The sequence below is a fragment of the Aotus nancymaae genome, unplaced genomic scaffold (genome assembly GCF_030222135.1).
Source record: "Aotus nancymaae isolate 86718 unplaced genomic scaffold, 86718_ANA_hifiasm-v0.15.2.pri h1tg000011l, whole genome shotgun sequence".
NCBI lineage: Eukaryota > Metazoa > Chordata > Mammalia > Primates > Aotidae > Aotus > Aotus nancymaae.
Genome location: NW_026988422.1, coordinates 57,324,649 through 57,347,519, shown reverse-complemented (window position 1 = coordinate 57,347,519; position 22,871 = coordinate 57,324,649). Strand labels below are relative to the sequence as shown.

At 48.5% G+C, this 22,871-nt stretch overlaps 2 protein-coding genes across 6 annotated transcripts in view; both read left to right on the top strand.

The window, feature by feature from the left end:
• The window catches only part of MIDEAS (mitotic deacetylase associated SANT domain protein), a 72,668-nt gene extending 63,760 nt beyond the window's left edge, over positions 1-8,908 (top strand). For all 5 annotated transcript variants that reach the window (XM_012438180.2, XM_012438178.2, XM_012438179.2 and 2 more), the window contains exons 6-13: positions 174-316; positions 443-546; positions 1,041-1,116; positions 1,807-1,895; positions 4,935-5,084; positions 6,568-6,780; positions 8,257-8,453; positions 8,743-8,908. In XM_012438180.2, the coding sequence (XP_012293603.2) occupies positions 174-316; positions 443-546; positions 1,041-1,116; positions 1,807-1,895; positions 4,935-5,084; positions 6,568-6,780; positions 8,257-8,453; positions 8,743-8,908 (1,138 nt within the window). The remainder of the gene's footprint in view (positions 1-173; positions 317-442; positions 547-1,040; positions 1,117-1,806; positions 1,896-4,934; positions 5,085-6,567; positions 6,781-8,256; positions 8,454-8,742) is intronic.
• Positions 8,909-13,380: 4,472 nt separating this feature from the next.
• On the top strand, positions 13,381-15,963 carry PNMA1 (PNMA family member 1). The gene has a single exon (XM_012438182.3). The coding sequence runs from the start codon at positions 14,131-14,133 to the stop codon at positions 15,190-15,192; it is 1,062 nt and encodes a 353-aa protein (XP_012293605.1). The 5' UTR covers positions 13,381-14,130; the 3' UTR covers positions 15,193-15,963.
• Positions 15,964-22,871: the final 6,908 nt, after the last annotated feature.

The following is a 22,871-nucleotide window of genomic DNA, read 5'->3' as shown; positions in this document are numbered from 1 at the left end:
CTGGTGGTGGCTGCCCTCCCAATCCCCTAGAAGCCATACGCACTGCACCTAGCTGAGGCCTTGCTCTGCCAGCTCCCTCTCATCTTCTTCCCACCCTGAGGGATAATCAAGTCCATTGTCCCCGCAAAGTGAGGCCTCACCTCCACCTCCTCCTCCCCTTTTTACTCCTCTAGACGGATCAATGTGGGCTCCCGGTTCCAGGCGGAAATCCCCTTGATGAGGGACCGTGCCCTGGCAGCTGCAGACCCCCACAAGGCCGACTTGGTGTGGCAGCCGTGGGAGGACCTAGAGAGCAGTCGGGAGAAGCAGAGGCAAGGTGAGGAGGGGCCTGGAGGCAACAAGTGAGGACAGGCTGGTCCGCACTTGGGGGGGCCAGACCCCACCCTGCCCAGCCCTACACTGAAAGTGGTTTCCTCTCCTCCTCACGCTCCTACGGATCCAGTTGAAGACCTGTTGACAGCTGCCTGCTCCAGCATTTTCCCTGGTGCTGGCACCAACCAGGAGCTGGCCCTGCACTGTCTGCACGAGTCCAGGGGAGACATCTTGGTGAGAAGGCACCCTCAGCAGAGGGAGGGCCCCTCGAGGGGTTGGCTTGGATCCATGTCTGCTGCTCAGGAGCTAGGCCTGCTGGCATGCACATTTGAGGCCAGTAGAGGGTCTGACCAAGGAAGGGGCTGTAGGGGCTTGGCCCAAGGGAGCCCTAGTTTCAGACCCCAGGTTTTGCTTTGCAGTGTCCCCCTATCCATGCCCATCCCTGATCCTAGGTCACTAGACTCAGACTGGACGGTTGCTGAGGGTCTTCTCTAGCAGTGCTGCTTCCCTTGGGGCCATGGCTCTCTTAAGAGGCCCTGAGGCCTGGTTTCTGGGCAGCCCCATCCCTATGACCTCACCACCCCACCGGACCCAACCCCTTATCTCTCAGTAGTTAAGGTGGGGCAAGAGTAAGTGCCCACCCTACTCAGGAATTTAACAGAGCCCAGGATGTATCCACCACTGATACCCCTGCCAGGGCCCTGATCCTTCCTTCTCTTCCCCTCCAGGAAACGCTCAATAAGCTGCTACTGAAGAAGCCTCTGCGGCCCCACAACCATCCACTGGCAACTTATCACTACACAGGTGGGCCTGGCAGCGGTGGGCATGGTGCCCGGAGCCTCGAGGTCTCCAGCATCATTGGGGCCCTGCTCAGTGCTGAGTCACAGCCCTGGGTGGGGGCAGGGAGGAGGAGCGTAGATAAGCCAAGAGTCAGAATGAGAGAACAGCCACCAAAGCTGGGGTAGCTCTCCAGGGGCTTCCTGTACCCTGTGGGGGAAGGGAGAAGGGAGTAGGCAGGTGGGAGCCCATCCAGGCAAAAAGGCCCAGGTCACAGGGACAGGAACCCAGGGAGAGCCACCCAAATTGGCATCAGGTACCTGGAACTTAGCCCCGGGAGTGCATGTCCTGTTCTGGGCAATGTACTTTAAGAAGGACATGGACTGAGTCACATAATCCTAGCAGCCGCTGTTCTCGATCCATGTTAGTGCTACATTTCATCTGCACCAGGCAGAGCACCAAGGGTTTCACATGCATTATCTCATTTAGTCCTCACCACAGCTGGTGAACCTGGCGATATTAGTTTCCATTTCACAAGCAAGGGAGCGAGGCTCTGAGTGACATGGCTAGTGTGTGGTGGAAGTGGGACAAGGAGCCAGCTCTGATGCCTGCAGAGACCATGGGCAAATGGTCTCATGCTTATCTGCTGGTCAGAATTGCCCCGCAGTGGCCAAGGCTCTTCCCAACTCACTCCCTGGCTGCCTCTTTGCCCCACAGGCTCCGACCAGTGGAAGATGGCCGAGAGGAAGCTGTTCAACAAAGGCATTGCCATCTACAAGAAGGATTTCTTCCTGGTGCAGAAGCTGGTGAGCTGGACTCTGTTTCAGGGGCAAATGAGGGCCCAGAGCTGCCTGTGTGACTTCGGAGCTCTCTCTGCCTGTGACCAAGCCCTCTTAAAAAGCAGTCAGGTCTGCAACTTCATCAGAGAACACGAACCAGAAGGGGAAAAAAAAAGAAAAAAGCAGTCAGGTCAATGCTACTGCATAGCCTCAGAGAGAATTTTCTAGACAATACAAGAAAAAGAAAGATTAGGCTTCTTTTCCCTATTGGTTCTAAGCACCTTTTCCCCACTTCAGCCTCTGGGGTCTCAATCCAGAAAGAGGCCTAAGGGCATCAGACTTAAAATAAGCAGGAGGAAGACAGGGCGAAGGGTGGCAAGCAGAGGTGAGCCATTCCCCAGGGGAAGGTGGGAGGGGAGGGCGCCCTGGGGTGAGGGGAACTGAGAGCAAGTAACCTGCATAGCTGATCTGGGGGACCTTTACCTGCTTCCTTTGACCCAGAGTTGCCTCCCAGTAACTCAGCTGTTCAAGCCTACCTTCCCTAGATTTATCTTGTCCTCCCTCCATATTCTTCTGGAAGAGCAGACGCTTTGCTAATCCAAGCGATTGCATCTTTCCAGCCCTGTATCACAAAATCTGGGCTGTAGGGAGAAAGTTATATGGACCACTAAGGGAAAAGAGCTTTTTTTTTTTTTTGTGATGGAGTCTCGTTCTGTCACCCAAGCTGGAGTGCATTGATGTGACAGCTCACTGCAACCTCCGCCTCCCAGGTTCAAGTAATTCTCCTGCCTTAGCCTCCTGACTAGCTGGGATTACAGGCGCTTGTCACCATGCCCAGCTAATTTTTGTATTTTTAGTAGAGACAGGGTTTTATCATGTTGGCCAGGCTGGTCTTGAACTCCTGACCTCAGGTGATTCACCTGCCTCAGTCTCCCAAAGTGCTGGGATTACAGGCGTGAGCCACCACACCTGGGAAAAGAGCTTCTAAGAGCATGCCCTTTCCTCCTGGGATTGTAGATTGTGTTGGGAACAGCCCTGGGGACTGGACAAAAGTGCTGCTGATGAATTCGCCTATGAGGGCCCTGTTGTGAGAAGTCCTTTGCTGTGTTTTGGTAACACTCTATTCCCTGATTGGGCAATACTGATGGGAAGTACATGCCTAAGGACATGCCCGTGAACTTCACTGAGGCCCCTAATATGCCTAATGAAAAGAGCAGACCTTTAGTCAAACAAAGAGTCAGAGAGAATTGACAGTAAATGTGTAAACAGTCTAATTAATACGTGTGACTTGGCCATTCCTGTGAGATGAAACACAAAGGGCCTGCACTGACCTCTGGCCTCTCTGGACAGGAACTCCCAGCCCAGCGGTGGCTGAGCAATGTGGGAGCTTGTGGGGCAGTGACAGGGAAAACAACCTCTGCGTGTGGGAAAGTAGCCCAAAAACTAAACCCAGTGGCCAAATAGATTTATGCAATGGAACAGCTAGAATTTCAGAGCTTGAGAGGCCCCTGGAGATCATCTAGTCTTACTTATCCCATTTGCTATTTACACATGAAAAAACTGAAATTAGCAAAGTGAGTGGCTTGCCTAAGCTCAAGTACTCATGTGGTGGCAGAGTCAGGAGTAAGACTTCGGCCTTTTGCTTCCTCCTCAGGTTTTCCAGGGCTTTCTTGTGAGTTTCCCTTGAGTTCCTCCCCTGACAGGCAGGGACACTGTGACATTTCTGTATGCTCACTTGTCAGACACTGCTCCCTGGAGAGAAATGAAATTGTTTGCCTGGATTAATGAAAGGCGTCTGTGTGGCCTGGTCAGGGCTGGTTTGAATGTAGATGGCGCCCAGACCTTTTCCCTGAACTTTTCAGTTTGAAAAATTTCAAACTTAGAGGAAAATGGAAAGAACAGTAGAATGAACACCCATCTACCCCTCACTTAGATTTAGCAATCGTTAACATTTGCTACATTTGCTTTCTTGTTCTCTATATCTAAACATAGGCACACACATATACAGCACTTTCGTTCTCTGAGTCAGCTTATTGAAAGTAAGTTATAGTCAACCTGTCACATGACTAAAAGATTTCAGCATGTGTCTCCTAAAAATCAAGATACTCTACAAAACCACAGTACCATTAGCACACCCAAGAAATTTAACCTGATAAAATAATTCAGACCATGTGAGGCGGCTCATGCCTGTAATCCCAGCATTATGGGAGGTAGAGTCTGAGGCCAGGAGTTTGAGACCAGGCCGGCCAACATGGCGAAACCCCGTGTCTACTAAAAAAAACCAACTAGCCGGGCGTGGTGGCTCACGCCTGTAATCCCAGCACTTTGGGAGGCCGAGGTGGGTGGATCACGAGGTCAAGAGATCGAGACCATCCTGGTCAACATGGTGAAACCCCATCTCTACTAAAAATACAAAAAATTAGCTGGGCATGGTGGCGCGTGCCTGTAATCCCAGCTACTCAGGAGGCTGAGGCAGGAGAATTGCCTGAACCCAGGAGGCGGAGGTTGCAGTGAGCCGAGATTGTGCCATTGCACTCCAGCCTGGGTAACAAGAGCAAAACTCCGTCTCAAAAAAAAAAAAAAAACAACTAGCCACTTGTGATGGCACACACCTATAATCCCAGCTACTCAGGAAGCTGAGGCATGAGAATCATTTGAACCTGGGAGGCAGAGGTTGCAGTGAGCTGAGATCTCGTCACTGCACTCCAGCCTGAGTGACAGAGTGAGACTCTGTCTCAAAAACAAAAACAAAAAAAGTACAGTGATGCCCTCTGATATGCAATCCATATCGCCATCTCGCGGGTGGGTCCAGTGTTGTCCTTTATAGCTTGTTTTATTTATTTATTTATTTACTTATTTTAAATAGTGCTGAAGCATTGATTAATTGAATTGATCAGTGTTTTGTTGCATAGCAGGCATTGGAAAAATGCTTGTATTTCCTGGGTTGGCTGGATTTCATTTTGGCTTGAGGTTAAGCTAAAGATGCAGGGATGAGAGAGGCTGGATTCTCCCCAGGCAGATGAGCCAAACCAGGGGTTTCTGACCTCAGCTTTGACTTCAAACCAGATCCAGACCAAGACTGTGGCCCAGTGCGTGGAGTTCTACTACACCTACAAGAAGCAGGTGAAAATCGGCCGCAACGGGACTCTAACCTTTGGGGATTTGGATATGAGCGATGAGAAGTCGGCGCAGGAAGAGGTTGAAGTGGATATTAAGGTAACTCCTTTTCCAGCCTCGGCTGCATAGTGCCTGGGCTGGGTCTGGGGCCGGGGCTGAGCTGGGAGCCGGGGCCCCAGCTCTCCAGGAGCCTGCAGAGGGCATGCTGAGGACAACAATGTCCCTGACAGCCCCAAGGAGCCCCAGACTGCGGGGTTCCCCTCTCTATACTGCTGGTATCAGAGTAATGATACGTTGTGTTGATACACAGGGTAATTTTCCCACAGGATTCACACTAGCATCAACTTGCTGTCTCCACATAGCAGACCTCTAACACTGTTTCTCAAACCTCAGTCATTCTTGTATCCCCTTTTTGATTTCTGCTGTATCTGCATCCTACTATGTGTTGCCATTACAATTTTTGTCATATTCACATACTACTTGTGCCATTACTTAATATTTTCCTTTAAATATTTTTTTTTCATTTTTTACTCAAAACGGAAGCTTTATATCATAATCATAAATAGAAAACCAGAATTGTTTGCTATAAATAGAAGGCACTGGTAAAAATTAATATATATAAAAACCAGTGTTATTAAACTTGAGCTAGATGCTGCGTTAACTGCCAAGGCTGAGACTGAGCCCTGACCTCACTTTGTTAAAGAAATTATCGGGCCGGGCGCGGTGGCTCACACCTGTAATCCCAGCACTTTGGGAGGCCGAGGCGGGTGGATCACGAGGTCAAGAGATCGAGACCATCCTGGTCAACATGGTGAAACCCCGTCTCTACTAAAAATACAAAAAATTAGCTGGGCATGGTGGCGTGTGCCTGTAATCCCAGCTACTCAGGAGGCTGAGGCAGGAGAATTGCCTGAACCTAGTAAGCAGAGGTTGTGGTGAGCCGAGATCAAGCCATTGCACTCCAGCCTGGGTAACAAGAGCAAAACTCCGTCTCAAAAAAAAAAAAAAGAAATTATCAAATCTAGAGATGTGTAAAAGACACATGAGCACCAGCTGGAGACTGTGTCCTTGGCATACTCTTGATTGAAAGAGAATGTTACTGAATTCTGTGTCCATGTATCCACCCAGCATCATTTTGGGATTGCAGGTCCGTGCTTGGTGACATGCTACTGTAAGACAGGGAGTGGTCTGGTGCCCATTTTGCAGGTATGAAGGTAGTAGAGCTACAGGAAGTGTTAAAAAGATAGTTGGAATTGGAACTCAAGGCTCCTGCCTGACTCACTAGACCATTACAGAGGATGTCTCCTGGTCATCTGCCTAGGAGGACGGGTGGCAGTGGGGAGCGACTGGTACGCACCCTCCATGCCCCTCACCCTTTCTCAAGTGCTCCCAGGGCTTGAGACTCTCTCATGCTACTATGCTATGAGAACAGAGTCCAGAGTTCTAGTACAGAAGAATGTGCTGGGCCAGCCAGGCAAGCAGGACTAGCAGGGGCTGGTGAACCCCGCCGCTGGGTCAGAATCTGCGCTGCAGCAGCAAGATGGAGCTCTAGGTTCACTGCCCTTGTTCTTGTTCCCCATAGACTTCCCAAAAGTTCCCAAGGGTGCCTCCTCCCAGAAGAGAGTCCCCAAGTGAAGAGAGGCTGGAGCCCAAAAGGGAGGTGAAGGAGCCAAGGAAGGAAGGGGAGGAGGAGGTGCCAGAGATCCAGGAGAAGGAGGAGCAGGAAGAGGGGCGAGAGCGCAGCAGGCGGGCAGCGGCAGTCAAAGCCACGCAGACACTACAGGCCAATGAGTCGGTGAGTGCGAATGCCATGGGCTGAGCCCAAGGCAAGCAGGATGGAGCTGGGCCTGGGGGTGTGGGAGGGAGGGTAGAGCAGGACCCTGATTCTACAGATCTGTAGAGCAGAAAGGGTATGAAGTACTTTGTGCTGTTAACTCATTTAATCCTTACAATCCTATATGGGTAGGTACTACTGTTATTCCCATTTTACAGACGGGGAGATTGAGGCCCAAGATAACACAGCTAGTAGGCAGCCTGACTCCAGAGTCTGCAATTAATTTTTATACTCTACTGCTTCTGTATCTGAGATTCGGAGGGAAAAAGGTTTTCTGAAAACCCATTTTGTGAAAACCCAGTAGGTATGTGGGACACTGAAGAAGCCTTGGTGGGTTGTATCTTGGACAGGGCTCCCCTTAGAGAGCTGGAGTCCCTGACAAGAATGAAACTGAGCTGAGACCATAGGGATGACAATAATAGGCCCTCAGGCATGATCTCTGCCAAGTGCTTTCATTTCCATTATCTCATTAATTCCTCAAACTGCAGACTTAACCTCCACTCTGCAGCGGGGGAAAGCAGTTCAGAGATGCTGAGTGACTTGCCGCAGGTCCTCGGACCCTAGTGCAGTGCTCTGTCCACCGTATCACAGGCCAAGAAGCAAGACTACCAGCCATAGCTCCTCCTCGTCAGAGAGAGTTCTCCCAGGAAGGGGGAGGGAGGGTAGGGGGTTTATTAGGGGAGTTGCTGCTTTTTGAGTCTTTTTAAAAAATGTGTGTAGTACACTCATGCTTACAGAACTCCCATAAACTGTGAACACACGGCTGTGTGTCTACTTCTGAGCCTCGACCGCCTGCACAGGAGCAATCCTGTGCTGTGTGTAGCACAGAGTTCTGCTGACTTTTGTGGACACTTTCCCATGAGGGTGCCAGTTCTGATGGCCACCTGGGGCTTCCCCAGCTGAGTCCCCCTCTCCTCCCTCCGCTCTGCACTTTCGTCCCTGCTCTTGCCCCGTTTGGTGTCCCTGAACTGCCGTGTCCTGAGCTAGCTACCTGTACATCTGTCCCTTCCACCAGACCCTCAGCTGAGGGCAGGGAGGCCTGTGTCAACCTCTTTGTCCCCAGCACCTGGCACATCACAGGGGCCTGAATCTCATTTATAGAACAGGGCATGAACGGACTAAATGACAGAATATATCAGCAGGTGCTTCATTAACCCAGGCACCAAGATCCCCTGTCAGGCTCGTGGAGGCCTTTTGCAGCTCGGGCTGCACCTCAGAATTACCCTGGCAGCAACTTTGTAAACGATAGAGCTGACCAAGGACGCAGAGGGCTTCGGAGGAGGCAGTGGGCATCCCATCCCTGGAAGGACCCAAGTGCATGCTAGGTGACTGGCAGGAGTATATATGACCTTTCAGGCCCTCAGTTCCCTGCGATTCTAGAATTCCAGATCGGCGCTCGCCCAGGTCACTCAACAATCCTTGTTTGATTCTCTCCAGGCCAATGACATCCTCATCCTCCGGAGCCACGAGTCCAACGCCCCTGGGTCTGCCGGTGGCCAGGCCTTGGAGAAGCCAAGGGAAGGGACAGGGAAGTCACGAAGGGCACTACCCTTTTCAGAGAAGAAGAAAAAACCAGAGACGTTCATTAAGACCCAGAATCAGGAGAACACTTTCCCCTGTAAAAAATGTGGCAGGTAAGGTGGCCAGCCCTGTCCCCGCTGGGACTCTGCGGGCTGGTGCGCAGCGAGGCGGGGCCAGGGGAGGGGGAAGAGATGCTGGCGGCATCCGCCTCTTCTTCTGATTGGCTGAGCGGGTTTCTAGGGCTGTGACATCATGGGGCAGCTTTCAGAAAATGACCAGAGCGGGGCCAGCCCCAGCTGTGCCGCATGGGGGTAGAGGTGAAGGCTGGGACTGCACGTGCACCCGCCCTGGGGGGCCCGGGGTGGGCCAGGCCGGTCCTGAGCGATCCCTGCCTGGCCGCAGGGTGTTTTACAAGGTGAAGAGCCGCAGTGCGCACATGAAGAGCCACGCGGAGCAGGAGAAGAAGGCTGCGGCGCTCAGGCTGAAGGAGAAGGAGGCCGCCGCTGCCGCGGCCCACCAGCAGGCCCTGCAGGAGGAGAGCGGCGCGGGCGCAGGCGACAAGGGCTGAGCTCGGGAGCCAGGCTGGCCCAGTCCTGGGCCCGGCCCTTCCCGCACCAACGCCAGCGCCCGCAGACACCCTGGCACCTCAAGAGGGAGTGAGGAGAGGATTGCAGGGACTTTTCCCTGTGAAACAAATGAGACAATGAAATGGCTCTTTTATTTATGAAGGCCCCGGGAGCAGCGTTAAGGACTGCAGGACCCAGTTCTCTTTGCATTTGGTCTGTTGGAAGTTGTCTTCGTGCTTTCTCCGACCGGACAGTCCCAGTCTCTCGGGAGGGGCTCCGCCGCCTCTCACACTCCGATCTCTGCTGCTCTTCTGCCCCTCAGTCTCTTCCCTCCTCTTTGCCTCCCCTCTCCCCTCGGCCTCCAGGAAGCCATCGTGGCCAGCCAAGCACAAGCTCACCCCATTGCAGCAGTATTCCTCCTCCCCAGAGGACCTTGAAGGTTGCACTGGCCCTGCCCCAAGCCCCAGAAAAAGGGACTCTTGGAGGGAGTGTGCTGGCTTCTCCGAAAAGGGGCGGAGCCTGACACCTGTGCTGTCACTGCCGTGTCCAGGCCTGCCTGAGCTGCACCCGTGACAGTGTCCTGAGTGGCCACCTCCTCCCTGGGAGGGAGGCCACAACAGGTACTCTCCCTTTGCTGCTTGGCAGCGGCGCTACTGGGGCTAGAAAGTTTTCTCAGCGTTGGGGAAGGGGCTAACGTTCTTGTCTAAAGCACTCATCCTGCTGCCGGGGAGGGAGCTGTACAGAGGCTAGAAGCTGCAGGGCTAGGCCGGAGAGACCTTTTGACAAGCCTGGCTCTTCCTGCTTCCCACCTTTTTTGCCAAATACCTTTGGGTCCTGGAGGCTGCCAAAGGTTCTCCGCCTTGAGCAGGTGTGGGAGAGGCTCAGCTTTCTCCTCCTGGGGCCATCCTCCTCGCCTCTGCCCTGCCCTCAGCAGCTATACCTAACCCCACGGCACCCCACTCAGTGTCGATATTCACAGCCCAGTCCCCAGGCCTGCATGCTGGAGATTTCTGGATCCTTCCCTGGGAGGGAGAGTTCTCCTAACTCGATTAGACAGGAGCCTTCATTCCTTGACTCGTGTCATTTGGGAGCTATTTATTTATTCTTAGTATTTAATTTTTAACATCCTCTCAGGGACCAGGGGCCTCCTGCTTTTCAGAGGCCCAAGTGCATTTATCCCAAAAGGAGGCATCTTCTTGACATCCCCCACCCCCAACCCCCCGAATTTCCAAGGTCCTAAGGTCCCTTGCCTGGTTGCTCTGGAAGCTCTTGCCAATAGGAATGATAGCAACACTGGAAGAGGGTGGGAAGGTGGAGGGTGTCAGCAAGGGAGATCAAAGGCAGTTCTTGCTGCCCTTTCTTTGGCTGTGCTTTGCCTGAGGGAACTGGCAAGAGGCCAGAATTCTAGTTTTGTTTATGGGGCCTGGATTCTGGCTTGAAGAAGCCATATTTGGCATGGGTGAAGTGAAAGGGCCAGGAGGTTATGGAGGCCCCTTCACTTCCAGTCCCATAGCAGGGCTGAGCTGTTTTTCTTATCTGATTTTTCAACTTGAGTTGTGCAAAATAAATTCTAAGTGAGTGCGTGTATGACAGGTCAACATGTTAGGGAGGAGCCAGAAAGTATTCATACTGCTGCTCCTTATGAGAGAGCCAAGAAGCATGCGGTCAGTAACTGGGAGTGGAGAGGGAGTTTTGTTTTGAAACTATGCACTGTCAGGTATTTTTCTGCATCCATTTATACATTAATATGGTTCTGCAGGACCCCACCTGTGGAAGTAACAAATTTCTTCTCCCTCCAGACTCTTGGATGACTACCTAGATCCCCAGCTTCCTGGTTAGTTTCTTCCACAAGCTTCCATGAGCTCAGTGTCCCAAGACAGCAAAAATCTGATACACCCTCTAGAAGCAGGGGAGTAGCAAATTTAGGTTCTCTTCGAAATTATTTGTATAATACGAGTGCCTTTGCAGCTTAGCCCCAAAGTGCTACTTATGTTTCCCAAGGTTTTTTCTATTTAAACCATATTTGGTTTCAGGCCCCTTTATGGGCATACAGTAACAGAAACCTCCTTCATTCACATGAGACCCTTTTGTTCAGTGGTAACATCTAGTACTTGGAAATCTTTTTTTTTTTTTTTTTTTTTGAGATGGAGTCTTGCTCTGTCGCCCAGGCTGCAGTACAGTGGTGCAATCACCACTCACTGCAACTTCTGCCTCCCAGGTTCAAGCGGTTTTCTTGCCTCAGTCTCCCGAGTAGCTGGGATTACAGGCCCACGCCACCACACCCGGCTAATTTTCTTGAATTTTTTTTTTTTTTAGTATAGATGGGGTTTTACCATGTTGGCCAGGCTGGAACTCCTGACCTCAGGTGATCCGCCCGCCTCAGCCTCCCAAAGTACTGGGATTACAGGCTTAAGCCACTGCTCCCAGCCAGAAATCTTTTTAAATAAGAAAGTGATTCTACTCTTCTAAGCATACAGAGACCAGGCCAGATGAATGTAATTCGGTGAAAATCAAGATGGTACCTCTCTGCATTAATCCTGCCAGGCACCATATTTTAGGAAGGTCCATGCTCCAGGATGCATTCATGTCTATGATAAAGTGTGAAAATTAAAAAGTTTAGAGGGCAGATGCAATTGTGGCAAGTGACCTGCCAATAAAGTAGGTGCAGCTATAGAAGCTGGCATAGGTCTATCTTTAATGGTGCTTTCTCCTTGGGAACGCATTAGGCTTGTCCTTTGTTGTTGTTTTTTCCCTTTATTCAGAGCTCTTTGAGAAGTGATATTTCTAACATCCTCCCCATGCCATCTCACCGTATCCATCTCCCAGCCTCCATCTGCATTCAGCTAAGGGCGGGAAACTGACCTAGTGCCTGTGTTGCAGACCATTTCTGAGGTCTCTACCCATCCAAGGAGGCAGAGCCGTCATTACTGTCCTCCATGCCTTCAGCAGCCCCTCTCACAGCTAAGGTACACACCACCCCTTCTGCCGCGCCCCCCTCCACCCCGGCACCAAGTCTTTTGCTGCTTATGTCTAAAGGGATTGCCTATATTTAACTGCCTCAGAGACCTAACCTCTTTCTTCTCATGTGCCAGACGTTAAGACAAAGGAGGAATACAACACATACTCAAGCCTCAGCTGTTTAGTTTTCACTGGGGCTTGCTTTTCTGGGACGGTATTTATTATCAGACTGGCAAGCCTAACTCCAAAGGTTTACAGGAAGTAGGCATATTTTTATAAAACAATTGTGTCCTCCCCACATTTTGCTATGTTAATATTTGCCTCTAACAATTTGCAGCTGTTTGACTTTTTCCTCATTTGTCTCTAAGTTGAAGGCCTTGTTGGAGGGGACAGCACAGGAACAGCCTTGACAGTCTGTAATTATTGTACAAATATTTTAATAGCATATAAATAAGTATATTCCTTTTATTTTGAAACAGAAATGATCAGACACTGCCTTTTTTGTGTTTGTTGCCAGTGGCACCCTTTTTTAAAAAGACTGTTACATATTAAAATAGTGTACATATATATATAAATATTACCTCTTTTGCTGTACAGTTGTGATAGAGACTGAAGATTTTATTTTTTGTGTGCTTTTTATAAGAAAAAAATTAATACACTAAAGAATCTTGCTGATGTGATTGTAATGTACCTATGTAACTTATTTACTTTTGAATGTTCTTCTGTATCTTTAAACCTTTTATTAAATAAGGTTTTAAAAATTCAGAGTTGAATGCTGTGTTCTCTGGGATTTTCACCATCTGGGATTGATGTAAGTGGGCCTTGTCTTGCTTGCACGGAGATTAATCAACATTTTTGAACCATACGGATTCTCTTTTAGCAGCCTATTGTCAATGATGCCAGCCAGGAAAAGGGAAATAACATATTAAGGTTTGCCTGGCTAAAAGATGACTGAGTAGACAGAGACAAACATCTTTTTTACAAAATTTTAGACAAGAAAAAGTCTAAACTCCGTATCTTACACAAATATACATAAATGGCACACTCCGACATTTTGGCTGCATTGGGATGAAATATGCAGCGTGCAGAGTGTGGTCGGGGGAACAGGGTAGCTAGGGTTCTGAGGATATTTTCACGTGCAGGGTGGACTGGCTGAGCAATCTGAGTAGACAAGTCCACTATGAGGGATGCATTTCCAACAATATCATCTTAAATTCACTCCAGGATTGGGTTTTATTTTTAAAATATGGTGCTTAGCAGTCTTTGTTCTCTGTTAAAAAAAAAAAAAAAAAGAAAAGAAAATGCGCCATCGGAGAAACAGGTGCCTCGGCCCCTCGCTGGAACCATGGCAACCGCTCGATTCCACCGCCCGCCCCACCGCGGTGGGCCGCCGGAGCAGACGAGTCTCGCCCCATCTGGGAGACCGTTGCCATGGCGACACCCGAGCGGCTCCGCCGCGGGGACGTGACGGGGCGGGGCAGACGCCGCTCACGGGCTGGCCCCACCCTCCACTGCTGCAGTAACGTCGCCGCAGGTTGCGGGTAGGACGCGGTGTCCGGGTAGCCGCGCAGCGCCTGAGCCGCTGCAGACCGTCGCGGCCGCTGCTGCTCACTCTCTCCTCTGCTGTCTCCAGCCCGGCTTCTCCGGCTCTCCTGCTCCTCTGTTGCCTTCGTTTCTGGTCCTCGGCGGTCCTCGCCACCCACCCAGAGGAGTCCCTGCTCCCACCAAGAAGCCGCTCTCCGCTGGCCCGCAGCCACCGCGACTTCGGCACAGTCTGCCTGTGCCTGGTCTCCCAAACGACCGTTCCTCGCCCTCGGAAGACCAGGCTGCGACTGCGAACGCCAGATCCTCTCTGGGAGCCGCAGCGAGCGCCCGGCGACCACGCCCCGCGACCACACCTCGGCGTTTCTCGGCCCATCGCGCCTGCCTTCGCCGCCCGCCCTCGCTCCTTGCCCGCTCCACGACGACGCGACGCCCCGGCTGCTGGCAGCGGACCCGGACCCGGACCCGGACCCGGACCCGGACGCAAGATGGCGACGGCTGCGTGACTGCCTCAGCGTCCCCGAGCTCGGCTCCGAGTGCGTCCACGGACTGACTGTGGGGGCAGGGAAGGGCGAGATCAGGACTCTGTGTCTTTGTTAATCGTGACTGCGTGAAGCTTGCCTCCCTTGGGCCTACTTGGGGGGAGTGTCTGGCGTTGCTCTAAGGCCAGAAGCACGGTGAGCCACTGTCTGTTGGTTGAGTTGGCGTCTTGATAGTTGAGAAAATGGCGATGATACTGTTGGAAGACTGGTGCCGGGGAATGGATGTGAACTCCCAGAGAGCTCTGTTGGTCTGGGGCATCCCAGTGAACTGTGATGAGGCTGAAATCGAAGAAACCCTCCAGGCTGCGATGCCCCAGGTGCCCTACCGAGTGCTTGGGAGAATGTTCTGGAGGGAAGAAAATGCGAAAGCAGCCTTATTAGAGCTCACTGGCGCTGTCGATTACGCCACGATCCCCAGGGAGATGCCGGGCAAAGGAGGAGTCTGGAAAGTGTTCTTTAAGCCCCCGACTTCCGATGCTGAATTTTTAGAAAGATTGCACCTCTTCCTAACTAGAGAGGGCTGGACCGTGCAGGATGTTGCCCGTGTCCTTGGGTTTCAGAACCCCACTCCGACCCCGGTCCCAGAGATGCCAGCAGAGATGCTAAACTATATTTTGGATAATGTTATTCAGCCTCTTGTTGAGTCCATTTGGTACAAGAAGCTGACACTTTTCTCGGGGAGGGACATCCCAGGGCCTGGAGAGGAAACCTTTGATCCCTGGCTGGAGCACACTCATGAGGTCCTAGAGGAGTGGCAGGTGCCCGATTCAGAAAAGAGGCGGCGATTGATGGAGAGTCTTAGAGGCCCCGCTGCTGATGTCATTCGCATCCTCAAGACCAACAACCCCGCGATAACTACTGCCGAATGCCTGCAGGCGCTTGAGCAGGTATTTGGGAGCGTTGAGAGCTCTAGGGATGCCCAGGTCAAATTTCTGAACACTTATCAGAACCCGGGAGAAAAGTTGTCTGCTTATGTCATTCGTTTGGAGCCTCTGCTACAGAAGGTGGTGGAGAAGGGGGCCATTGATAAAGATAATGTGAACCAGGCCCGTCTAGAGCAGGTCATTGCCGGGGCCAACCAAAGCGGGGCCATCCGAAGGCAGCTGTGGCTTAACGGGGCTGGGGAAGGGCCGGCCCCAAACCTCTTTGAGTTGCTAGTGCAGATCCGTGAGGAGGAAGCCAAGGAAGAGGAGGAGGAGGCTGAGGCCACCCTTCTGCAGTTAGGCCTGGAAGGGCACTTCTGAGTCCCAGGAAAGGCAGCTTTAGTGCAGACCTAGATCACACCTACTGTCCTTGTCCCTGTGGGGTCTTACAGATGTGTCTGAGTAGTAAAGACTTAGCCCTGTTACGTTTGTTTTTGGAGGGCAGGATTAGTCAGGCCTGAGTATTCATGTAACATTCTAAAATTGTGCACGCAAGCACTGTGAGCTGCTAGCGGATCTTGCTGGCTGCAATGCCAGGTAAAGGGCTGGCTGGACACAGCGGTTAGTGCATGCTGTCATCATAATCAGTTGTGAAAAGCACGCGAACCTGTGACACTTCCTATTCTACATTGAATGTGAAATTGCATGTTCAGATGTTTACTGCGGGGCCTGGCTCACAGGAAGTGTTCAGTAAAAGTGTGAACTGTTAGATTACTGATATTGTGGATAGATTTTTGTTTACCATAAATTGTTCCAGATTTTATTAATGGAAGGAAATGTGCATTTATTAGCTATGACTCAACTTTACAATGTAAACATATTATTTCTCATCTTTAAACATGTGGATCAGTTTAATTGAAAAATATTCTGAGACTGCAAAATGGGGTGTTAAAAAATACTGCAGTTATGGAGCTGTATAACCCATTTTTTTCGCTGCATAAGATACAGATGTAAATTGCATGGAGAGGTTGATGTGCACCTGTTAGATTAATTCACTTCCCCAATTTCAAATCTTTGTCAGAAAATAGTTCTTGTTCATACTGATTCTGAGTGTTCTAAATTTGAAGTTACATAAATAAAAATGTTTTTCGATTTCTGTTGTCTTCTCATTTTGCTGGCATGTACAAACATCTTTAGCCTAAGTAAACTCTGTCCTTTTTTCTTTTGAAGACTCTGTCATTAACTCAAACCATTTATTTTACTTACCACAAGCACTCAGCATGTCTTCACCCACTACCTATCATTTACAGAGCTTTCCCCTCCATTCCCACCAGTATCAGGTGCACACTCACCCACCTCTTACACTCGACACATTCACTGCCATCTCCCACTCAGTACTCCCACCTTAACATACACCCTCTTCCCACTCCACATGTACACTCTGCCAGTCTCCCACCCCAACATATATTCCCATTTCTCCTCACACCCCCACACACTCCCTCCCATCACCCAACACCAACCAGTCACCACATACATTTATACACTCCCACTCACACATATACACACATCTACTTTTTTTTTTGAGATGGAGTCACGCTGTGTCGCCCAGGCTGGAGTGCAGTGGCGCGATCGTGGCTTGCTTACTGCAATCTTTGACCCCTGTGCTCAAGTGACTCTCGTGCCTCAGCCTCCTGAGTAGCTGAGATTATAGGCATGTGCCACCACACCCGCCTAATTTTTGTATTTTTAGTAGAGACAAGATTTCATCATGTTGGCCAGGCTGGTCTCAAACTCCTGACCTTGTGATCCACCCACCTCGGCCTCCCAAAGTGCTGGGATTACAGGCATGAGCCATATGTCGGGCTCACATACATACTACATTTTAAAAAATGGGCCAAGTGCAGTGGCTCATGCCTGTAATCTCAGCACTTTGAGATGCTTACGTGGGAGGATCACTTAAGGACAGGTATTCAAGACCAGCCTGAGCAAAATAGTGGTGAGACCTTGTCTCTACAAAAATAAGTAAATTAAAAAATTAGCCAGACTATTTAGGAGGCTGAGGCAGGAGGATTGCTTGAGCCCAGGAGTTCAAGGTTGCAGTGATCTATGAACATGCCAGTTCACTCCAGCCTGAGTGAAGGAACAAGACCCTGTCTCTCGCTCTCTCTCTCTCTCTCTCTCCTCTCTCTCTCTCTTTCCTCTCTCTCTCCTCTCTCCTCTCTCTCTCTCTCCTCTCTCACATACACACACACACGCATGCACAAAATGCCAAATTAGGCATATAAGGATTCTCGGGGGGGGTTGTTTGGTGTGTGGTTTTTTTTTTTTTTTGGCCCAATATATTGTGGACATCCTTCTCTGGTTTACACATAGGGATATACCTTCTTGTCATAGATGCAGAGTTGACTGCAGTCTTAGAGGGAAGTTTTCACCTAGTATTCTGACTTCTTACTTATATGACAATTGTATATATCTACATGCATACATATATAGTCAGTGCAATACATCTGTATGACATAAATCAATGTCAGGATCCTGAATGTCCATCCTTGTTCTAGGAAACAACTAAAAATAACAATGGGCTATTTATGATCTGAATTAAGGCTATTATTTCTTTTGTTTTGTTTTTGAGACGGAGTCTCACTCTGCCACCCAGGCTGCAGTGCAGTGTCACGATCTCGGCTTACTGCAACCTCCACCTCTTGATTCTCCTACCTCAGCCTCCCGAGTAGCTGGGACTACAGGCACGTGCCACCACACCCAGCTAATTTTTTTGTATTTTTAGTAGAGACAGGGTTTCACCATGTTAGCCAGGCTGGTCTCAAACTCCTGACCTTGTGATCTGCCTGCCTCAGCTTCCCAAAGTGCTGGGATTACAGGTGTGAGCCACTGCCCGCCAGCCAAGGCTTTCCTTTTATAAGCTCAGAAATTGAAGTTTGTCTTTTTTTTTTTTTTCCTTTTTTTAGGGACAGGGTCTTGGAGTGACATGATCACAGCTCACTGTAACCTGAAACTTCTGGCCTCAAGCAATCCTGCCTCAGCCTCCCCAGTAGCTAGGGCCACAGGTGGCATTGCCATGCCCAACTAATTTTTTTTTTTTTTGTAGAGATGAGGTCTCACGAGGTTGCCTAGGTTGGTCTCAAACTGCTGTCTTGGCCTCCCAAAGCACTGGGATTACAGGCATAAGCCACCACATCTGGCAATTTGTCTGCTTTTTAATGGAGGACAGCAGCCAAGAAATATATCCTCATAAACAACTGGAATCAGAAGTAGAAACTACACTACAGCCCTATTTTGTGACCATTTTAGCTGATAGCACGGAAAATGTGCTGGCAAAATGTGCAATGTACTGATATTGCTCAGTGATTCCTGTGTCTCAATTCAGGGCCTATCAGCTAAACTTTACCTTGTGTATCTTCTGGAAATCAGGTGAGGACTAGTAAGTTGGTCAAATGCAGTAGTAAGTTGCTGTCTCTGGAAGCACTCTTTCTAGGACCCTAATAATTTGATATAGTTCCCAAAGAACTAAGGAAGAGTTACAAGCCTGGGAGAAAAAAAACTACTGAAAAAAAAATTTAGCTAAAGAAATGAACGCCTCTGGCCAGGTGCAGTGGCTAACACCTGTAATCCTAACACTTTGGTGAGAGGGGAGACTCCCTCACCTACTTCAATTTCACCTCTTCCCACCCTTTCCAGATGGGAAGGAGGGTGAAGAAGGGGGAAAAAAATGAAATAAAATACCAAAAAGCTGGGAAAATGACTCCCTCTTTAGTTCCCAGTGTCTTTGCTATCTGTTAACCTTGAAAGAGCTGCAAATGAATGTTATCTCTGCAGGCTGGAGCCTGGCGCTGGTTCATGCCCCCACATCTCCATGGACCAGGCTCCCTCCTGGAAACACCTCTGCCAACAAACAGCTTGTTGCTTTTGTCTTGTCTCTGTAAGCCCCCTTCCCTGCTGGTCCCCGCTTACGCTGCATATGAATTATCAAATCAATGAAGCCAAAAGATTGTAAGGTCGGATGTCCAGCAAATGAACAATGACACAGTTCTGCCTCAGTTTCCCCTTTAGCATTGTAAGCCTATAAAAGGGGAGAGAAGCTGCAGCTTGGGGAGCTTGGTGAATGAGGCCGTAGCCCCCCAGAGCTCCTGGCCGAATAAAAAGCCACTACCTTCCTCAGTTCAGTGTTCGAGAGGTTTGTTCCCCACCATTCCTGCTACACTGGGAGGCCGAGGTGGGTGGATCACGAGGTCAGGAGTTTGAGACCAGGCTGGCCAGCATGGTGAAACCCCATCTCTACTAAAAATACAAAAATTAGCTGGGCATGGTGGTACGCACCTGTAGTCTCAGCTACTCGGTAGGCTCAGGTGGGAGAATCGCTTGAACCCGGGAGGTGGAAGTTGCAGTGAGCCGAGATTGCATCACTGTACTGCAGCCTGGGGAACAGAGCAAGACTCCATCTCAAAAAAAAAAAAAAGAAATGAATGCCCATCTCTCTCTCTCTCTCTCTCTCTCTCTCTCACACACACACACACACACACAGACACACACACACAAAACAAACTCATGGATGGAACATGTTATCCAAAGGCTGAATTTCTTTGGAATGAGTGTCACTAGAAGTTTACATAATTGCTCTATATTAGCTGAAATTCATAATCATATAACCAAAAATATACTTTTTTTTTTTTTACAAAATAACACAATTTATTACTATTTTAAAACAAATCTCACAAAATAACATTCAGAAACTCAACATCTCTAAATAATGTAACACACAATAAGTTTAGTCATAAAGTCATGCTACAAAACTCTTGTGTATAAAAGATTATTACCAAAGTATTCATAGATGTTAAAATGTTCTTCAGAATGGAGTTGGATCTAGAAGCCAAAGATTCTGGAATGATGCTCGTAATCATAACTGCCAGCCTGGGAGAAGGAGCTCGCTATGTGCACATGCTCTTAGCTTCCAACTCACCAGTCTTTTGATGGGAGTGATCCCTCTACGCAGTAGCACCTCAGAGGCAGGTAACCTACTGATCACAGAGGCAAAGAGTCTCCCACCCATATAATGTTAGACAACTCTACATTAATTTAAAATCTAGAGGTGGGAAAGATAATTTGTAAAGCTTCTATTCTGAGTAGGAGAACTACTTGACACATCCCCCAGAGGGATGATCTTGGATGTAACAGACATGGAAGACGACCCGAGTAGGGAAAAAGAGAAATCCTGACTCTGAGTATGTCAAAAGACAGTAACTACTCATGTGGGTTTAGAATGAGCAAGGGTGAGGTTGGATTCTCTAACATCCTAGTGCAGGCTAGATATTTACCCATCTGCCCTATGGAAGTCCTTTCCACCAACATCCAGTTGATAATTTTAAAGTGCAAATCTACTGAAAAATAGTTTACTCTCCCCCTCCCACCATGTTAAATTTGCTAGATCATAATTTGGTTGGCTGGTTCTCCTCTAAACTGCCCAATATGGGAAATTAAATAGAATCCAGTTAATGATTTCTCCAAGTATCAAGTGAAAAGTTTTACCAATTTATCTTAAGTCAGAGAAAGGTAAGACTCAGTCTAGTTCTTCCTTTCAGTTTTCTTCCTTTACAGATTTATAAAATGCAGGAATAGAGATACAGACGTGGTATTTCTAAAAGTTCGGTGATTTTAAAACATAACCCTTAATTTTTGGAATTTTACCCATTTTACGGTTTACAAAAAGAAAACAATATGACACATGCTAGAGCAAAGATAAAGAAATATGGTCAAGTTAGCTTGTCAGAAGAAGCACCAACTCTGCTACACTGAATCTTGTTTTTATATTTCATTATTTACAGACACATTAAACAGCCCAAAACAAAGAAAATCTGTGCCAAAGGAAGGAATTTCTGGTAAATGATAACATGCAATTTAGCAGTTTTCTTCCTTTACCAACACTTAAGAGCATATAAGGTCTTAGTGAATTGATGGTCTGGCTGTGGTTAGAGAGACACAAACTATTCATGATGGACACTTTGACACTTTCTCCTAAAGCTTTTAAGTTAATGATTAACTCCAACCTCTTTGGGCCCTATGCTTTTCCATTTAGCCCTAAGAAAAATCCACGTAGAAGATTCCTCTTTACACCTCACCAATTCTCAGAATAAGTCAACAGTCAAGAATCATTTCTTATTTATTCTTCTTTATTCTGCTTCAGACCACTGGTAAAAGGTGTCAAAAGAAGTACCTATTCAAGCTCAAATTTCTCTTTCCACACAGGAACCATTTTTTTTTTTTTTTTTTTTTTTGACAGAGTTTCACTCTGTTGCCCAGGCTGGAGTACAGTTGCATGATCTCGGCTCACTGAAGCCTCTGCCTCCTGGGTTCAAGCAATTCTCCTGCCTTACCCTCCTGAGTAGCTGGGATTACAGGCATGCACTACCACATCCGGCTAACTTTTTATGTTTTTGGTAGACATGGGGTTTCACCATGTTGGCCAGGCTGGTCTCAAATTCCTGACCTCAAGTGATCCGCCCGCCTTAGCCTCCCAAAGTGCTGGGATTACAGGCGTGAGCCACCATGCCCAACCAGGAACCACATTTAAGTGCCTTATACCACCATATGTGGAATGGGTCCAGTAACCACACCAAGTTAAAGACCAGTTATCTTAAGCAGACATTCTGATCACACCCAGAAATGATGTCTACAATCAGCTAACTTTCCTACAAGATTATCAAATTTTACACAGTATTTTTCTATATTTAATGACTGCCACGGTCTGCAAAATTCTGTGTATTATTAGACAATGAATGATGCTTAAAGAATGATGACCTACTTTCTAAAGCATACTCAAAATATTAAACTTTAGAGACAAAGTAAAATATCATAAAGCTGGCTTCTGTTGATAGAAACAGAGAGGTAGATTAATAATCACTGTCCTAAGAAGAGTAAGAACGCTTAGAAATAAAAGTTGGAGACCCTGCTTCAAAAGAGATAAGTTGAATCTTCCAGCCCTGAGTTTCTAATATTACATGAAAATTGTGAAAATGAGCATTACAGCCGAGTGCAGTGGCTCACCCCTGTAATTCCAGCACTTTGGGAGGCTGAGGCAGGTGGATCATGAGGTCAGGAGTTTGAGACCAGCCTGGCCAATACAGTGAAACCCCATCTCTACTGAAAATACAAAAATTAGCCAGGCATGGTGGCATGCGCTTGTAGTCCCAGCTACTCAGGAGGCTGAGGCAGAAGAATTGCTTGAACCCAAGAGGCAGAGGTTGCAGTGAGCAGAGGTCGCGCCACTGCATTCCAGCCTGGGCAACAGAGTGAGACTCCATTTCAAAAAAGAAAAAAAAAAGAGCATTAAGAAAAAGAAAATACCAGTAGCCATTTCTTTCCATCCATGATTATTAAATATATCACCTTTTCTCATATAACAATTCAAGTGGCACATGGCTACAGAGTGAAAATAAATGGACTCTGGACACAACTGATGTTGGCATAAAAAGCACAACTAAGGGAGAATTTGTTCCCACCCTACTGCCCAAGGAACAGATGGCAATGTCTGGAGATATCTTTGTTGTCATGGCTGACGAGGGGGTCTACTAGAATCTAGTGGGCAGAGGCCAGGGATGCAGCTGACCATCCTAAGCCCACAGGACAGCCCCCAGCAACAATGAACTATCAATCCCAAAATGTTAACAGTTGCAAGGTTGATCCTCTGGTTTAAAGGAACAAATTCTTAACAGAGAACGCAAAAACCTTCTAAGGCCTGTCTAGGCAATACAGCTCTAAGCTCAGAGTTAGGGAACAGAAAAGTTAAAAAACTTCTTGGTAGACTAAAATCAAATTTGCTGTGAAAAATTAAAGTACTAGACTGATTCCAGAGTTTTACTATCACTTACAAGAACAGAAGAAATTTGGCTGGGTGCAGTGGATCATGCCTGTAATCCCAGCACTTTGGGTTACCTGAGGTCGGGAGTTCAAGACAAACCCGGCCAACATGGTGAAACCCCATCTCTACTAAAAATGCAAAAATTAGCCAGGCATGGTGGCACGTACCTGTGGTTCCAGCTATTTGGAAG

Bases quoted from the DNA above. Each gene is read 5' to 3' on its own strand.
- PNMA1 (XM_012438182.3), top strand. From the start codon at position 14,131: ATGGCGATGATACTGTTGGAAGACTGGTGCCGGGGAATGGATGTGAAC.